This window comes from Rhineura floridana, chromosome 1, assembly GCF_030035675.1.
Source record: "Rhineura floridana isolate rRhiFlo1 chromosome 1, rRhiFlo1.hap2, whole genome shotgun sequence".
Classification (NCBI taxonomy): domain Eukaryota; kingdom Metazoa; phylum Chordata; class Lepidosauria; order Squamata; family Rhineuridae; genus Rhineura; species Rhineura floridana.
In genome coordinates this window covers 139,651,228-139,671,341 of record NC_084480.1, presented here as the reverse complement: position 1 = coordinate 139,671,341, position 20,114 = coordinate 139,651,228, and the positions used below count along the sequence as shown (strand labels likewise).

Genomic DNA, 20,114 nt, shown 5'->3' with positions numbered 1-20,114 from the left:
CCACCCCAAAAGCCTGCCTAAAGAGCCAGGTCTTCAAGGCTCAGCGGAAACTCATTATAGAAGGGGAATGGCGGAGATCATTTGGGAGGGAGTTCCACAGGGTGGGGGCCACAACTGAAAAAACCCTCTCCCTAGTCCCCACCCGTCTAGCTGTTTTAACTGGTGGGATGGAGAGAAGGTCTTTTGAGGCTGATCTTGTTGGGCGGCATCGCTGATGATGCTGGAGGTGCTCCTTCAGATAGACTGGGCCGAAACCATGTAGGGATTTAAAGGTCAAAACCAACACCTTGAATTGGGCCCGGCAAGCAACTGGTAACCAGTGCAACTCTTTTAGCACTGGAGTGATATGATCTCATCGGCTGCTACCTTTAATCAGGCACACCGCTGCATTCTGTACCAATTGCAACTTCCAGACCATTTTCAAGGGTAGCCCCACATAGAGCGCATTACAGTAGTCTAGGCGAGAGGTGACCAGGGCATGTACCACCTATGGGAGCAGATGATTGGGAAGGTAGGGGCGCGGCCTCCATATCAGATGGAGTTGATACAGCGCCACCCGGTTTACAGCTGAGACCTGAGCTTCCATGGACAGTTGGGAGTCAAGAATGACCCCCAGGCTGCGGACCTGGTCTCTCAGGGGCAATTGTACCCCATTCAGCACCAGCTCCAAATCCCCCAATCTTCCCTTGTCTCCCACGAACAGTACCTCGGTTTTGTCAGGGTTCAGTTTAAGCTTATTTCTTCCCATCCAGCCACTCACCGACTCCAGGCACTTGGACAGGGTTTCTACAGCCACTCTCAGTGAAGATTTAAATGAAAGATAGAGCTGCATGTCATCCACATACTGGTGACATCGCAGCCCAAATCTCCTGATGATAGCCCCCAGCGGCTTTATATAGATGTTAAATAGCATCGAGGAGAAGATGGAGCCCTGTGGCACCCCACAAGTGAGAGGCAAAGGGTCCAAAACCTCATCCCCCAATGCCACTCTCTGGTGCCTACCAGAGAGGAAGGAATGGAACCACTGCAGTACAGTGCCCCCTATGCCTAACCTCTCCAGGCGGTCCAGAAGGATACCATGGTCAACGGTATCAAAAGCCGCTGAGAGATCCAGGAGGACGAGGAAGGTGCATTCACCCCTATCCAACGCTCTCCTCATATCATCCACCAAGGCGACCAAGGCTATTTTAGTCCCGTGTCCAGGCCTGAAGCCCGACTGAAATGGATCCAGAAAATCCACTTCCTCCAAATGCGCTTACAACTGCTTCGCCACCACCCTGTCAGATGTAATTAAATGTTTGTGGAGGTGTTATGGTATAAAGCACTTCAGACCTATAGCATATCACACCAAAGAAATGGCTTTTGGTACTCTGAAAAACATGATTAAATCATATGTAGCGGAACATCCATTTGATTGGGACAAAAGTCTACCTTATTTGTTATTTGCTTGTCGCGAAGTGCCCCACTATTCAGTGGTTTTTCACTGTTTGAATTGATGTTTGGGAGAAGGGAGAAAAGTCTTTAGACCTTATTTTATTTGTTTGTTTGTTTATTTATTATTTGATTTATATCCCACTCTTCCTCCTAGCAGGAGCCCAGGGCGGCAAACAAGAGCAAGGTGGCAAACAAAAGCAAAAGCTTATGAGAGAAAGTTGGGAAGGTTAGGTTCTGGGCTTCTATTGGGAGGAAGGGCAGGACATAAATCTAATAAATAAATAAAATAATAAATAAATAAATAGTTTCTGAGAAGAAAGTGACAGTACTACAATATATTATGGAGCTTCAACAAAGGTTAAAGGAAACAATGGAATTGGCTTATGCAAATTTGGACACAGCACAAAAAAAGCAAAAACAGTGGTATGATCAAAAAGCCAGGACTAGAAGCTTTGAGACAGGAGACAAGGTTATGGTCTTCCAGCCTAGGAAACGTAATGAGTTGGAAGCTGGATGGGAGGGGCCTTATGTGGTTAGAGATAAATATGACTTTACCACCTATTCAGTCTCAAATGTGGAAGGTGGAAAGCAGAAAATGGTACATGTTAACATGCTGAAACCGTGTTATAGCAGAGAGGCTCTTGTATACCATCTAACTATTTTACCATAGAAAGCAAAGAGGGAGAAGGCCTTGATCAAATTAAGTGAGCAAAAGGTGCACCTAAAGATACCCAAAAAGCCATTCTTAAATTCCTGCAACAATTTTCACACCTTTTCAGTTTTAAGCCAGGGAGAACCAACCTCATAAGCCATGTTATTAACACAGGGGAACATCCTCCCATACAAATAGCTGCTTGTAGGTTGAATGAGAAAGAGCTTACAGATATAAGGAGGGAGGTTCAGGAGATGCTGGAGTTGGATGTTATCAAAGAATCTAATGGCCCATGGGCCTCACCAATAGTATTGGTCAATAAGCCAGATGGATCAATTAGATTCTGTGTAGACTATAGAAAGCTGGACAGAATTACAGTTATGGATGCCTATCCTATGCCACGGATGGTTACTTTATTAGATCTGTTGAGTTCAGCCTCTGTGATATCTACCATAGACCTATGTAATGGATTCTGACAGATTAATTAAGAAGAAAGGTCCAGAGAAAAATTTGTATATAATGCCAAATGGGTTTTTTGTGTTCACTGTGCTCCCTTTTGGCTTGATGAATAGGTCAGTATCCTTTCAGAGGCTAGTTAACAAAGTGCTCAGAAGCATGTCAGACTATAAACGGGCATATATTGCCACCCTGGGCTCCTACTGGGAGGAAGGGCAGTGTATAAATCTAATACATAATACATAATAAATAAATAATATATTGATGACATAGCCATTTATAGTGCAACATTAAAGGAGCATCTTCACCATCTGCAAAATGTGTTAACTGCCATTGGGAAAGCAGGTTTAAATATAAAAGCCTCTAAGTGCCATTGGCAAAAGATAAATGGTATATTTAGGTCACAAGGTGGGGAGTGGATCTTTAGTCCCACTAGAAGATCACTTGGATGCTATAAAAATTGGCTCACACCTGCAACCAAAAAACAAGTCAGAGCTTTGCTTGGACTTGCCAGTTATTATCGCAGATTTATTCCAAAGTATGGTGAGATTGCAGCTCCACTGCATGAGCTAATCAAAACGTTTAGTCCTGAAAAAGTAAAATGGACTGAAGGTTGTCCGCTTGCTTTTGAACAACTAAAGCAAGCTCTGTGTAAAGCTGCTATTCTTATGGTGCCCAGTGTTGACAAAATAGGAACTGGAGTAGTTTTACTTCAAGAGAAAGATGGAATAAAGCACCCAGTAGGTTATTTTAGTACAAAGAGAGAGGGGGGCAAATTACTCCTCCGTACAAAAAAATGTTTAGCGGTCATCTGGGTGCTAGAGAAGATCCAACCTTACATGTGGGGCCAGAAGTTCATCATACAGACAGATCATTACGCTCGTATGTGGCTTCAAATGATGAAGAATCAGAATCGACTATTGCAGTGTTGGTCCTGGAATCTATAAGAATACCAAGCAGACATGTAGCAGGAAAAGAAAATGTTGTTGTGGATGGATTGTCCAAAAGAGAGATTGCAAGTTCTACAATTAAGTAAAATTCTTCAATCAACTCAGGACTGAGTACTGATAATCTGGACTATGGTACTGGTTTAGTTTTGGGTGGGATTTTTTCCCCTTTTATAGGGAACATCTTACCATCAAGGTCTTTTGTTAAGGACTGTTCTCATTGAGAGATTGGACTCTCTTGTAAACCCTCCGGATAGAACATGCTACATCAAGCTCCATCCTCTGAATTTATAATGGGGGGTGGGAGTTGTAACGAAATCAGATTCACGTTTAAAATTGTTTTGAAATTGTGTTCAGGTAAGAAAGTGTTAATAGAATGTTAGTAGGTGTAGATGAGGTATGACTGACAGGTGTGAGGGGTGTGAGTGAGAATTTCAAGGGGAGTTTTGAAGAGAGGGGTTTGACAATTAGAGTCAGATAGGATTAGGGATCAAGAAGCGAACATCTTGTTAGAAGGGCTGGGGTTTGGGGGAGGATTTCATTGGGTTTAGTAGGGTAGGATAGGTAGGTAGGATGGGGCAATAATAACATTCATTTACTGTCACATTTAACATCTTGTATATAACATTTAGTTGATTCACAATCCCATGGGTCAGTTTGGTCAAGAGTGCTACCATACTAAGGTCCTATTCTGTACCTATATCTATACCAGTTTTACAAACAGATTACACCAGTGGTCACCTTTTGGGGGAAAAGGTAATGGGGCTGAAGCTTTTGGTTCAGCAGGCATATCTGACTCAAGCTGAGGTGGAATTCCTAGGGATTTCCTGATCCAGGCATTTGGGAATCTGGAGGTGATAATCCCAGAGACACAGGAACGACACAGGGGCATCTGATGGATTCATTTTATTTCTGGCCTTTATATCTCTGGAGTGTTGCCATACAGTTTTTTGAGGAATCTCAGACTTGACCATTTTATTTTAGGGTGCAGATAAAGACAGCTACCCAAGGACAGAGCAGTGTTAGTAGGAAACTAAGCTAGACGCTGTTAGCAAGGAATTCACTTGCCAATAATCTGGTTTTCTTAATATAAATACACTAAGAAAAGTTGCACTATGTAAGCTTTCGTGTGACATTCCTAACTCTGGCCGTCCAATCCTTTATTAACTGAAAAAGGCAAAATAATGCCTTACAAAATTATTATTTTTTAAATAACATTACTTGACAATGGTAATTGTTTATCTCTGTTTAGCCAGGACAATGGCACTGACTCAAGCTCGCCTTAATCGAGCCGGAAAACTTACAGCTGCATTAGGAGATGAACAGGTCCGATGGGAAGAGAGTATTTTAAATTTTGAGGCAGAGATTTCAAACATCACTGGAAATGTGTTTATAGCTGCAGCCTGTGTAGCCTATTATGGAGCTTTTACAGCACATTATAGGCAACTGGTGAGTAAAAACAACAACACTTCTTTTTCTGTAGTGTGAATTTTATAGATATGCCTGCGGGTTTTATTTCATTGTAAAAATTGCATACTTTAGAGAAGCAGTTGTACATTCTATAACAAGACATAATCCTCCAAATAAAAGTAAGACAGTCTAGGCAGATTTGAAGAACTTGTACAACTCTGCATAATAGGCCCTTTGCTCCAGTCAAGTAGTGATTTCCCCTTTTCTTCATTGCCAGTGGTCAAGAGTGCCTTAGTGAACTGGTTATTGGGATGTATATAAAACTGGTCCAGATCCCACAGGAGGAAACATATCTATAAACGGAAGCTGCACGTTCATTTCTGAGAGTGAAAAGAGAAATTCAGGGTACTTCCACACTACACGCTTAGTGTAGAATTGCCATACTTTCACTCACTTTTTTATGGAGCAGCCATACAATGCCATCATCTAATCATTGTCATCCTGTTTTTTCTCTATGGCTCTTCTGTTTTATTCTCACTGCAGAAAGTTATTTCAGAAGATCCAAGTGTAGCTTTCCTTATTGCTAATCTTCCATGTTTTTAAGGGCAGGGTTTTGATATGGGGAGTGACTAATCAGGCAAGTCACTTATCACAGCTCAGCACATGTTCACTATAATCTTTTGGTAGGTTTTATCACTCATTTTTAATAGATCTTTTAATTACCTGTAAATACCACTTAAATGAAAGTGTTATAGTGCTATAATGCTTTAAATAAATGATGCAGGCCATTAAAAAGTTGTATTATAGTGTTAGCACTTATAACAATATAACATTATTTTTTTAAAAAACACTTTCTTACCACTGTACCACACTTTCTTATCACCTTGCTAATATGTCAGTGGTCAGAAAGTGGTTTTTTTTAAATAGCATTATAGTGTGAATGCTATAGCACTCTTATGTTTGAGAGGTATTTCACTAATATTTCAGAATTCAAAATGATAGCTAGAAAAGTGTTTGTGCTAATGAAAAGATTTATGAAAAATTAACAGAATGATAAAATGGCACCCTCTGTAAAGGTTATAGTGAAAATATGCTTATCTTCACATTGGTTGCTTGTGTGAATTCATGGGAGTGAAAATATTGTATATAAGTTAAGCAGAAAAATATAGTATAGTCAGAGGCGAGAGAGAGAGAGAGTTGAAAAAGTTGTGAACCTGGAACTGAAGAGCTACAAGAGAGAAAAATGGCTGAAACACTTTTAAGGGAGTTGGAACACTGGAAAGTGTCATACGGCACAGATGGACACTACAGCAGAAAGAAGCCAGTAGAAGACCACAGAGGGAGCCAGAAGCTGAAATGAGTAATACATTGATAATTATTGGCTTGGTTAGGGAACGTAGGTATAGGCAGAAGCATTTCTCTGTTTTTTATTATTATTTGCCCTTATGGGTAACAACTCAGACTGTAAAAACATTTTAATTTCTTGCCTTACCGAAACCTTAAACAAAACATAGTCTGTTTTTTTTGGGGGGGGGAGGAGGTCTTGAAACCTTGTTATTTACTCCATACCTGAGGAACATATCTTTCTTCCCAGTATAGGAGCTGGTCCAAATGTTTATAGGGCTGTTTGGTGGAGGCAGCCAGACAGGAGGAAAATATCTATTTAGTGATTAAGCTAAGCAAATAGAGGGTTCATTTGGCTGGTTGGCTTGCCTCCCTTCCCTCTCATGGTACAGGCTATAGTCCACACTGTCACACCATGACAATTGTTAAAAATAAAAAAAAAAACATTAAAGTGAAAACCCATAAAAATAAGTGGAAAGATTTTCCTAGTTTTCTAATTTAGCCCAGCTGGCACAAAACTGGTTGATACTACAATTTTCACCTACCATAACCAGACACTGGGACGTGAGTTGAGCATTCTTGCAGATTCATAAGTCAAACCCTATTCACTTTGTCCATCTCACCAGCAAGACACACCTCCTTTGTCCTTAGTGCTATGTAACATTTCTTTTCTATAACATTCTTGGATATCATACTAGTTGTCTTGGGGACTGGTAAGGTTTCACAGTTGATCCTTACCCTTATTGATGCTCATAGAAACTCAGTTGTGATCAACTAACCTTTGCTATATAATATAACAAAAGTACCTGTTCCTTTCCTTGTTTCTTTCCTTCATCTTAGTTAATAGATTGTTGGATCAAACAATGCCAGGATCTAGATATTCCTATTAGTCCTGATTTCAGTCTCATAAATATTTTGGGAGATCCTTATGAAATTCGACAGTGGAACACTGATGGATTGCCACGTGACTATGTTTCCACTGAGAATGGCATTCTTGTTACACGTGGGCGACGCTGGCCACTCATGATTGATCCCCAAGATCAAGTAAGTACTCACTTAAAGAATGTTATGTTTTGTTTTAATCAGTTATTCACAGCAGACATGCTGTGTATTTTTTTTCAAACTGCCTAGTCCCAGAAACACGTACGTATTACATATTTTTGGAAAGTGCTCAGGATGATAATCTCTGCCACTGATTATTCAGATTTTTAGTCTTCAGAAGTTAAGTAATGCAGACCAGTTTATGCCAAAATTAACCTTACTTGAATGTTAGCCTTAATTGTAGACCTGTTTTTTAAAGTTTGCCAATAAACTACAAGATGCAAATTAGTATTGCAAGATTATCACTGACTCTTTTTTTTTTAAAGCGAACTCATTTCCCTATTACAATTTTCAATGAGAGCCAAGGGCTGTAATGTCCCTGCTCACAGAAGCATTGGGCATTGGAAAATGTACCTGGTCCCTCACTCCCACCTCACTAGCATCATATTCACAGGTTTCAAGCTTTTCAGAGAATCTCTGGATGTTGTTTTAGTGTAGGGGTAGGAAACATCTAGTCCTTTAGATGTTGTTGAACTATGACTCCCCTGACAAGTGGACATGCTGTCCTGGGTTGATAAGGTGGGAATTCCAGTGTTCATTCCAGACCTGGTGTAGAGGGAGCTACAATGGTAGTTGTTTTCTCTCCAATTAATGGAGTGAGTGAGTGGGAGGAGCTATGGATACTGATGCTGACCACAGATGCCAGTCTGTTCAGTTGGGCTGCTCTTCCCATCCAGGTAGTCACCCTGGGGATGGTGGCCTATGGTTTCAGATCATTTGTCCTGATCTGAAGTCCTAGGCTTTGGATGTTCAAGGTGCCCATCTGTTGACCCAAGATTTTAGACATGCTACTTGCTTTTAAGCAGTCTTCAAGCAGTGGGGTGTCCAGTTGTACCTGGAGGTGTTTTCTCTTCTTTGGCTGACCCAGCAGCTCTGGAGGTTAAGGTTGTCAACGATCATCCTGTTCGCCTCGCCGGTCAATGCACAGTGTACAGCTACTAACAAGAGTTCAGGATGTTCAGCACATTCTCACAAGTATATAGTCACATAGATTCGTGATCAACTGAGAAAAGAGGCTCACCCCATCAGATCCAGAACCTGGAAGTAAGGAACAATACAATTCAACATAGGTTGTTCCTTTCACAGGAAGGGATACAGAAGCTCTTAGAGATTATTAACACCATTACCATGCTTTCATCCATCACACAGACCTGATGATGCTGGCAAAGCTATCTATCTTGCAGGTGTTTTGTCAGAATGTAATCCTATAGGCACGATTTCATGACAGTTTTTCACTCCCCTTCCAGGGCCAGATTGCATGGCAGATAAATACATGCCTGATCATACCAGACATCCTCACCGGGAGTCAGGTAGTGGATTGCCTGATGGGTGGTGTCATGAAATTGTAAAATGGTCTAAAATGCTTTTTGCAACATGGCTCAGATGCAGAGAATTGTGGGGATTTCATCTTGGGAGGAGATGGGCCTCTGTGTGAGTGGAAAACTTTTTCAGCTGTCGCCAATTAAGAGCTGGAGATGCACACCTGGTTATCTCTGTTATCTGGTGAGAGCCTGGTACTCAAGGACAAGCGGGCCTGAGAAGAGTTGAGATCAGGAAGGGAGGGGGCCCTGCTAAGGTGCGAAAAGTGAAGAAGCTTCGGGAAAATTACTTCATTAGAAAGCCCCGATTGGCTGAATCATTGTGAACTGTTGCTAGGGTTTTTTCCTTAAGTATAGGGGGTGACACCTATAGTCTTTGTTCCCCTGGGTTCCATCTAGATGGGTGGTTACCTGAGTGGGGTTCCACTGCCTTCACTACCCTACTTATGTCTCTCTGAAGGAGGGATGAGATTTACAACAACTACCTCTTCAAGTAAGTAGAATAGGTCAGTTAGTTTTGTTATTTTTGGTTGTGTCTGAACTCTCTCGTATGTCTTACCTAAATCCCTGGTTGGATGTGGGTTTTGAGGAATTGCTTTGCTGCTATTAATTGTGCACTTATATTTGTATTAATAAAGTTACTTCTTATTTACCCTGGTGTGTTCATTGAGTGAGAATAACTTTGGTTCTGAATCTGGTACCTTGACCACTGACCACAAACTACCAAGAGTGTCTTTTGGCTTTACCAGAGGGCTTCTGGACGAGGAGTGTGGCTCTTGTCCTTAGAAATCCTTGGTGTACCTATATCTGGGCTCTGGGTTCCCCTGACTCAGTGTGAACCAGTAGAAGGGGTGATGGCAGCCTATCTTCTACCTTGCAGGGTTGGTGTTGGTTTGCACAGCCTTGGCATATTGTAGTGGCTCGGCATGTGATCAGTCATAGAATTCACCAGGGAGCAGCAGTTGGTTGGAGCTCAGGATCATAAAATAGGCACTCTGTGCCTTTCTCTTGCAAATCTATAGCAGAGACATGATGATTAGGGGTGCCCGAAGCATTATGAATCATCCCACCATTCACTGCTTCCCCACATGGGATTTAAATGTGGTTCTTCCTGCTCTCACAAAGCCTACCTTAGAGCAGCTGGCTATCTGTCTTCTCAAGAACTATCCCATATGATGCCCTGTTGGGGATCAAATTAGCCTGCAAGATTTCTCAGCTAATTCTCTTTCCATCAATAGGTAATTGTGCACCTTCCACAAGGACAACATGGTCTTGAGATTGGACCCATCATTTATCACCAAAACTGTTCCATAGGTCAGAGGAATTGTCTTCCTTCCGCCTCAGTTATTCTCATCTGAAGGCGAAACAGTGGCATATTCTAGATCTGATGAGGGCCATTTGTCTCTACATTAAAACATGGATTTTATGTTTGCGTCTTTCTGATAGGTCTTACCAGGGCCGGCCCCAGATATGCCGGGGCCCTTAAGCATCAGCTTGCCCCTGGCCCTGGTGTGTGCACATGTGTGTACATGCGTGCAGGGCCCCCATGCCCCCACCTACCTGTGTCTGCTCCCCTTCTCCACCACCCCCACCTACCTGTCTCCGCTTCCCCTTCCCCTGGAGCTACAGGGGCCCCTGAGGAGCCCCTCCACTCCCCTTCTGTGATCCGTGGCAACAGCTGCAGATCGCAGGGCAGGAGCTTCCACCTGCCCACCATTCCCTTACCCCACCTACCTGTCTCCTGTCTTTTAGCATTGCCATTAACCAAGATGGCAGACATGGTTTCCCTAAGGGGATGAAGCCTCCAGCGCCATCTTGGTTGATGGCATGTGTGCGTACTACGTGCACACATCTCTGCCATCAACCAAGATGGCAGCAGGGGCTTCAGCGCCTTAGGGAAACCTTGGCTGCCATCTTCATTAAGGACAATGCTAAAAGGCAGGAGACAGGTAGGTGGGGCGAGGGAATGATGGGCAGGCAGAAGCTCCTGCCCTACGATCCGTGGCTCTTGACGCGGATCGTGGAAGGGGGGCAGAGGGGCCCCTTAGGGGGCCCTGTAGCTCTAGGGGCCCTTGGGCTAGTGCCCCACCTGGCTGCCCTTTAGAACCAGCCCTGGGTCTTACAGGGAAACATGGTCTCAAATTCCACCACTGATCATTGGCAAAAGGATTGCATTTGTTAGGCATCTAGGGCTGTAGTATGCTTAGCACCCAAAAGTATTATGGCCCATTCCCTGAAGGGACTTGCCCCAGGGCTGTAAAGGGCACTGTAAGGTATGGAAGTCTCTGTATACCTTTACTAGACATTATTTGATTGATGCTTACTAATTGGCAGTGGCTGTTTTCAGAAGGTGGTTTTGATTTGAGAATGTGTCTTTTCTGCTCTGGGATGGGACTGTTCTATGTCTCAAAAGTTGAAGGCTGCACATTGAATGAATACTTTGAATGCTTGAAAATTATCTAATCATTTTCCAAATATTCAATGTGCATGCTCAGAGGGTTCTATTTCCTCTGCCCCCTGTTACATTGACCCTTCTCCAAGAATTTAGCAGAACTGTCATTAGAAGCTAAAATGATGAACCTGAGGTTATCATACTTTGGACACATAATGAGAAGACATGATTCACTAGAAAAGACAATAATGCTAGGAAAAAGAGAAGGGAATAGAAAAAGAGGAAGATCAAACAAAAGATGGAATGATTCCATAAAGGAAGCCACAGACCTGAACTTACAAGATCTGAACAGGGTGGTTTATAATAGATGCTATTGGAGGTCACTGATTCATACGGTCACCATAAGTCGTAATCGATTTGAAGGCATATAACAACAACAACAACAAAGTCAGGTGATATACTAGTAGTGAAGCATTCCTTTGTCGATGGGAGAAACTTTCCAGACTCCTTTTTCCTGGTAGCTCCAAGTAAAATCTGCTCAGCTTAGTGACACTGGCAGCATTTTTTTCAGCTGCCATGATCCCTGGTGGACACACTGCCACCTTTACTATTTTGGCAGTGCACTATACTTTTGTCCTCTGGGAAGGAGGGAGCCCTTCATCATCCTCCGTCACCTGCTACATCTTTAAGGGAGCCTTCCCCTGCTTGCTGCCTTGATTCCCTTCCTAGTGTGCCTTCTCTTCCTATAGGAGGTTCTTGTAGTAGTGGGAGAGCGAATTGGGTCTGAAAGCAGAATAAAAGCCAGGGATCTGCTAACAGCAAGTTGTACCTAACTTGGTTCTACCTGCAAGAACTCAAGTGTGGTTGAGTACTCCTCTTTTAGATTCTTGTTGTAGTCCTAATTGTCACATCAAAAGAAAAGGGAAATTTTTGGTCTGTAGTTCCACTTCAACAAAGATGGGGGAAATTAGGAAGAACTGTGAAGTTTGCATTATCCATTAGGGTTTGATTTTTTAAAATTGAAACATTTTAATTGCTTTTCTAGTGAGATTTGACATTCATCATCATAATTATAATTTCTTTTAATACACAGGCAAACCGCTGGATAAGAAACAAAGAAACAAAAAGCGGTTTAAAGATAATTAAGCTTACAGACTCTGGTTTCCTGCGCACCCTGGAGAATGCTATTCGTCTAGGGTTACCTGTTCTTCTAGAAGAGGTTTGGATCTTTTTGCATTAAAATATATTTACCTTGTATTTATTGTTCTCTTGCTTTTAACTGTAAGACATGATCCACAAGCTCTGTTTGCACACCCAGGGCACCACATATGCAGGTTCATCCTTGATGCCTTCAAAAAAAAGCAAAGCACTTAGCACATCCAGTGGAAAATACTGCTATCCTGTGAGATATTTTTCTTCTCATATAACATTGAGGAAGCCTATATGAGTGAGGGGCACTGGATCATGGCTGCTATGTTTCATAGATTAAAAAGATACATTTAATACTTATTTCTCAATGGCACTGTTTTGGCTCACTTGTTCTAACTGCTTGAAATAAAACAATAATAGTTTCATTTCAAAAGGCAACCTGTACCAGCTTTGGATGCAACTTGTAAGAAAAAGTTATATGTTTCTTTTTCAAAAACTCTGAAATGAGGAGGTGGTAGAATATAGCACTTCTATGCAGTCTCAGGTAGGAATGAATGAATCTGTCAATTTCAGTTTCTCTCAATTTCTCATTTTTCCATTCATAAGTTCACTTCTTCACATTTCCATATCTGTTCAATATTTTAAAAACTCATTATCAGCATTTTAGTGCAAATTTCTCGTATTATTTCATAAAGCAATTTTTCCTAATATAATGTAGTTTTGTATGTTATTTTCACTAATATATGCATTTTATGCACACTTTACCCTAGCATATGCATTTTTGTACAAATTATTTACCTGGCGAAGTGCACTGCAAAATTCAGAGAAGTGCAGATTTCAAAGAATGGGTGCATTTCGCCTGGGTATTGTTTGGGAAAGTGCAAATAAGGTGGGTTCACCTTTGAATGAGAACTGAATGAAATTTAACTGCCATCTCTAATCTCTGGCAGCAAATCCTTAAAGAACACTAAGTCTTAAGAGTCCTTGTTTGTTTTCAGCTCCACTGATTAATCAGGTGCAGATTTCTCTGAATGATCAATTAACTGTAATTGTAAACTTTATTGCCTGGCCATAGGCCTCTGCAAATCATACAATCAATATAAAATCATACAATCTGTAGACATAAAACTCATTAAAAGAAGCACTTTCATTAAAATGTCGGGGGTATATCCTTAAGTCCAGTATAGAATTTCAGTTCAACATATCTACCACAAACTTGCTGACTACCAGTATCCTGACAGGAGGCTGGCTATCCTGCAGCTGGTCTGCTTGAAATTTCGTCCGGAGCTTCTGCACTGCCAGAGCGAAAAGAGCGACACGGTACGTGACCATTGGGTCAGTATCGGACAGGAGAAGAGCAATGGTGGAAGCTATCTGTTCAGCGTCCACATGGGGCAAAAGGCCCTTCAAAAATTTGGCATGTGGGTGGATATAAAGTCAGCATTTTAGCAAATAGTGGGGCAGATCTTCCACCACCAAACCCCCACAAATGCATAGCCGCTGGGACCAGGGGGTCTGATTATATTGGCCTTCGAGGACTGCACTTGGCATTGTCTGGAACCTAAGGGCTGTAAATGCCTGCCTGAGGTTTATTGTTAGGAATTGGTCCAGATATCTTGCTCTAAAATGATCACATTTAAAAACTCCAAACCATTTGGAGAATTTAGAGTTAATTATTGCCAGCCTGTTGAGCCAGGCACTATGCTGAAAGATGGCCTCTCTAAGCCTGGACTTGTTGATGGAAGTTGAGAGGACATGTAGGGGTATGTGGTAAGAATGGCAGATCTTCACAAATTGGGAAGACCAGAATTTATCCTTTAGGACTCTTTCGACATAGGTTTTTAAAATTAGCCTAGCTGGGGCGAGTGCAGTAGCTCTCCAATAATTTAGCAGAGCAATATGGATCCGTGCTCTAATAGAGGGGAGACCCACCTCCGCACGCAGTAAGGCCGCTGGTGTACTGATAGGCAGTAACAGGAGTTTTTTCAAGAAATTGTTTTGGACTGTCTCAAGAATGTGTATATGAGAATCCTCCCAGCCCCAGACGGGAGCTCCATACAAGATCTGAGCTAATACCTTGCTCTGGAAGATTTTCAGTGCAGGTGTAACTAAATTACCCCCTGCTGAGTGGGAAAAATTAAGAATAGCCCCGCAAGTTCTTAAAGCTGTAATTTTGGTAAATTCAATATGCTACTTCCAGGAAAGGTTATCGGTGAAATAAACACCCAGATATTTGAATACCCGGCATTGGTCAATCGGATGGCCATTTATTGACCATTTAAGATTGTGGGGCCTATTTCCAAAAACCATGATCTTTGTTTTGGAGTAGTTGATTTGGAGCTTTTCAGAGTCACAGTAACTATTGAGTCTTTCCAGAGACCTTCTTAGGCCTATGTGGGTGATAGATAATAAAATCATATCATCCGCATATAGGAGCATAGACACTTTCCTTGGTCCCACAGAGGGAGAAAAAAGATCTGGACCCGAAACTGCTGTGACGATATCATTTAAATAAAAGTTGAATAAAATTGGGGCTAGGAGGCAGCCCTGTTTCACCCTTTTGTTAACTGGGAACGGATCTGTTAGGGAACCCGAGATGCCCACCCTAACTCTCGCAGTGTTATTAGAATATAGTGTCTTTATTCGAAACAGCAGCCATCTGGACTTCCGGGAAGGATTGCTTCGCTTGCGCCTGCCTCTGAGACGAGCTCTCGTCTCAGAGGAAGCTTTTTCAGTTTTAAAACCAGTCAAAATGTTTTTTTTGACTGGTAAAAACTTTCTCCCAGGCAAGAGAGAAACGAAGAGATCATCCACAAGCTTCGTTGTGTTTGTTGGGGGACTTGAATTCATTAGGATTGCCTATGAACGAAGGACCAGCCAGCAACATTGGACGGAGCCAAGGAATTTCAAGCAAGCTCAAACTGATTAAGCGAGACGTTTTTCTTTTCTTCAAAGAAAAACAGATTCTAACAGGCAAGCATTCTTCTTTCTATCCTTATCATTTGGCTTAAATTGTTGCAGTAAAGAGATTTGTTAAAAGAAACAGCAGTAAAGAATCCCTGGGTGAGTTATAACTTTTCTCTTTTATACACGGAATTAAGGCGGAAGGAAATCGAAATAGCTTATCTTTGTTTTTATTGCAAAAAGCTGGCCTGGAATTTAGAATTATAAAGATACAAACGGATGAGAGATATCTAATCTGAGGAGAAAAATTTTGATTTATATGAACTTTTGAGTATTATATGTCTGGGACTATTTTTTCTGGTCTACTTCATTTTGATGAATCTGCTTGTTCTTTATGCCACTAACTATTTGGATGCTGTGAACTAAATTTGTTTTGTATTCTTGGACACATAAGAGATAAGGCAGTTTGTGCTGTCTACATTATGATGTCATCAGGTTTGGAATATTAACTCCTTTGTTGCTGGAAAAAGAAATAAATTGCTCTTTGCTTGGGAATAGTGCTATATTGGAAATTGAAGGGTTTTTTTCTTCTTCTTGGTTTTAAAAATGACAATTAAGAAAGTGGCTGAGACCCTGGAAGTAAATATGTTTCAGAAAATAATGGATGAGATTGAGATAACGAAACAAGAACTTAGACATGGCAAACAAGGGATGAAAATTGAATTTGGCAAAATGAAGCTGAAAGAAATAGGGGATTTTATGAGAGAGGAGGTTGATGAGATCAGAGATATAACTAGACAAGCAATAGAAAAAGAAAGAAAAATTAAAGGGAAGATGCAAGTCCTGGAGATTGCAACAGATAATATCAAATGTGGAACTGGAAAAAGATTTGGAGTTTATGGACCTTAGAGATAAAGATTACTGTTTGGAATTCAGCGTTGTCCCTGAAGAAATTGATGAAGATATCAGAGATAAAGCTATCAATGTTTCAAAAAAATTTCTGGACTGGAATGATGTGATGGAGCTTGAAATAGAGAAAATTTATAGAATTAATTACAGATCTGTGACAATGGAAAAACTCTCAAGAGATGTGCTAGTGCATTTCGTAAAAAAGAGGTACAGAGATATGACTTTACAACAACATTTCAGTAACACATTCAGAATTGATGGCAAGGAAATATTTGTGAGGAAGGAAATTCCCATCAGACTCTTATTATATGACTATGACTATGACAGCAAGATTATTATGGATGCAAGGATGGAAGATGGAAGATTGAATTAACACTGATAATGGAAGAATGGCTATTGAAATTACTGGACCTAGCAGACTTGATGAGATGGATTAATCAACATGTTTATTTGGAGAAAAATCGATGGATATATTTCTCAAGGACTGGAGACCTCTCTTTGACTTTTTGCGGAAAGAATAAAGTGATGTTAATGAGATTTGATGATTAATTAAGATAACTACTGGAGGAAAGTGATTTTGTAATATATTAAGAGACAGGTTTGTTATATATTATAGACCTATAACTGATCTGCGACAAATCGGAAGTCAACATTTTATTTTATTGTATTAGTTATTAATTTGTTTTTGTTTTGTTTTTTGAAACTTTGAATAAAAAAAATTAATGAGTAAGAAACAGCAGCCGTCTGTCGATATTAGCTTTCACCAATTTTTCCCATAACATTGGCCTATCTATGGAATCAAAGGCAGTTGCCAAATCGACAAAAACGGTATACAAATGTCTGGTTGGGCCATGCACAGATTGTTTGGCTATAAAGTAGAGGGAAGCACAGTGGTCTATTGTACTTTGACCTTTCCGGAAACCGGCTTGTTCGGGGAAGGTGACCTGATTGGCCTCCTCCCACTCTTCCAGTTTCCGCAAAAGGAATTTGGCATATAGCTTAGCCCCTACATCCAGCAAGCTAATAGGACCAGAATTATTTGGGTCTTGTCTCTCACCTTTCTTAAAAATTGGGATGATAATACTCTGGCTCCACCCTTCAGGGAACACTCCAGTGTTATTTATCTGTGTAAACAGACTGGCCAGAACCGGGGCCCACCAATCGGGGAAGTTTTTGAAGATTTCTGGGAGCAGCATGTCCTCGCCTGGCGCTTTACCCTGCCTGAGGGCAGAGATAAGTTCTTTTATTTGGGCAGCTGAAACTGGCGGCCATTGGGGCAGCGATGGGTCCCGTAACAAAGGAAGGGACTCCCAGTCTGCAAACTGAGGTAATTGAAAGTTAGCAAAATGGTCATACCATGCCCTAGCAGGAATCAAGCATGATATCATAGGGCTTTTTGAACAAGTCCCTCTTGTCACCAATTCCCAGAAACGGCTTTCATTTCTATCCATTACCGCATGTGCCAGTTGGTACCAACCTAATCTGGCAAATGTCTCCTTTTTGTGTTTTATCAGAGCCTTATATGCTGATCTTAAAGATATTAAACTCTCACGGGAGAATGTTGCTGGATCTCTAGTTGCTCTCCGAGCATAGTTCATCAAATGTTTTCTAGCCAATTTGCATTCTGTATCGAACCAGGTGCTAGCCCAGTACTTAGGAGACTCCAAGGATGTTTTCTGGGTCAGCCAAGGTTTTAAGACATTGGTGATGGCTTGATAATGGGTCAGAGTCTCCCCCTCCGAGTTCAGAAGTTTTTGCCTAAGTGATTGTAGGGGCTTATGGGAGAATGATCAATTAAATCTAGAAGCTAAACTTTTGAAATTATGTTTTTGTAGTGGTTGGAAGAGTTTAAATGTTCTTCATGACACCACTGTGTGTATAGCAGGAATGCAAAAAAAAAAATCAAGGTGTTCCCTAGCCATTATCTATTTAACAAATTGGGCTGCCAACTGGATAGGATGAACAGACTCTGTACCTTGTCAATTTTACTGGTGCTCAATCATAGGTTTATTCACTAATAGGCTAAAAACCTTGCGGTGTAAGAATGTACCTATAGCCCACAGATATTTCTATCAAACTTTGAAAAGCAGGGAAATTGGGCAGCTATAGTGAATGCACCAGGGGAGCAGGAGACCTGACCTCCTCTCTGAGATATTGTACTGCCCTACAAATTTGTCAAAATGCAAAGACAATTTGGGTTGATCTTTCACAGTACTATCCACTTGCTGTGTAGCTTGGAAGAATTTGGTAACATGTGCCTCTGAGCATATGGTGAGTGGTGGCAACACCTGCTATCTCCAAAGATGGAGAATTACATTTTTGTATGTTTGTTGGTGTTCTTACTTTGCTTCTTTCCTGTGTTACTAATGTTTCTATAGAGAATCTAATCTAGAATATTTTATGTCCCTCATTATTCATTCTACAAATCTGTGTCAAATTTATTTTTATTAAATTCAAAGCCTTTTTATTGGCCAGTGTCATATGATGGTGAAGATAACCTTTTATGTTTCAAACTGGAGGTTATTGTATTGCTATTTTGGGTGCATTAACAGTTGAATCTGAAACTGCAGTTTGATGTAAAATCAGACTGATTACAATATGTTGCTACTTCAGCAATGACTCTAGCTGTTGGAAAAAAGAGGATGCATGTTTTGAGCCTGCTATGTTTAAATCACTTCATTTAAGGCAAGGTGGGCACGGTCAATTAAAAACATGGAGCACATCTAGAATTTTGCTAGAATATATTTTACCTCTCACTGTTTTATCTTGTGCAAACTGAGACATTCCTGATGTCCACTGGAGACCATTCTGCAGAATAGTCAGTGCCATTATTCCACAATTATTTTTTAGTGTAAATTTTGCAAAGTGATGCTGTACTTCACATATTCACAGAAATAGAAACAAAAGATAATAATTTTCTATAGGAAATTTCAGTAAAATTGCAAAATAAATCAGACATATTTAAAGTGACCTGATCTATATCAACTGTCTTAATAATGTTGCTTGTTCCCTGCTAAAACAAGATGAGCGCAGCACATGTCTTCTTTCTATTATTTGGGCTGATTGCAGGTGTTGCCACCACTGAATAGAATTTTCATGGTAAACGGTATTCAGAGGTGGTTTACCATTGCCTTCTTCTGAGGCTGAGAGGCAGTGACTGGCCCTAGGTCACCCAGTGAGCTTCATGGCTGTGTAGGGATTCAAACCCTGGTCTCCCAGGTTGTAGTCCAACACTGATCCAGGGGAGGGGCAGGGAGGGTAGGAGGAGGGGGAGGGGAGAAGATTGGATGGGTGGGCACAGGGGAAGCCCCTTTCCTTTCCAAAAGGAAAACATTGTGAACAGTATCATTGCTTTTCAGCATTTCCCCCACCTTTTTATTCTACAGCAGGCACATGTAGCCTCCCACTAAAATTTAAACCAAAGCTATCCCTGGCCACATTCATACCAGGCCTTTATTTCACTTTGGAGAGTCATGGCTTCTCTCAAAGAATCCTGGGAAGTGTAGTTAGTGAAGGGTGCTGAGAGTTGCTAGGAGATGCCCTGTTCCCCTCACAGACCTTCAGTCAGAGTGGCTGACTGTTAAATCACTCCGGCCACTGGAGCTCTGTCAGTGGAATAGGAGTCTCCTCTCAGCACCCTTCACAAACTACACTTACCAGGATTCTCTGGGAGAAGCCAGTGTCTCAAATGAAATCAAAGTCTGGTGTGGGTGTGGCCCCCTGATTAGCCAAGCCAAGCAGCTGTGAGTCTGGCTTTTAGAACACTGTCAGCTGGTTCTTACTGAGCATGCCTGACACTATCATTGGGTTCAAGCCAAAATTTCTTAAATTAATTAAAAATTAGCCAGGCATTTTTTAAACTTTTAAACTGCAGAAGATGAAGGTCAGAGAATCGGGCAAGGTCAGTAATAGGATCACAGGTACTCTGTGAACACGGCTGATTTTTAATGAATTTCAACAGATTATGAGAACTCTGGCAGAAAAAAAGTCCAAAAGGGGTCTGTTTTTTCTGTCTCTCTTTTTACACTTTGAATTCTCAATTCTCTCTGACTGTTTTGTGTATCGCTATGAAAATTGAGGGGGTTGTTAAGCAAGCA

At 41.2% G+C, this 20,114-nt stretch overlaps 1 protein-coding gene across 2 annotated transcripts in view; it reads left to right on the top strand.

The window, feature by feature from the left end:
• Nucleotides 1-20,114, top strand: part of DNAH6 (dynein axonemal heavy chain 6) — a 362,354-nt gene that overhangs the window by 212,413 nt on the left and 129,827 nt on the right. For both annotated transcript variants that reach the window (XM_061634018.1, XM_061634008.1), the window contains 3 exons: nucleotides 4,742-4,938; nucleotides 7,084-7,287; nucleotides 12,149-12,274. In XM_061634018.1, coding sequence (XP_061490002.1) covers nucleotides 4,742-4,938; nucleotides 7,084-7,287; nucleotides 12,149-12,274 — 527 coding nt within the window. The remainder of the gene's footprint in view (nucleotides 1-4,741; nucleotides 4,939-7,083; nucleotides 7,288-12,148; nucleotides 12,275-20,114) is intronic.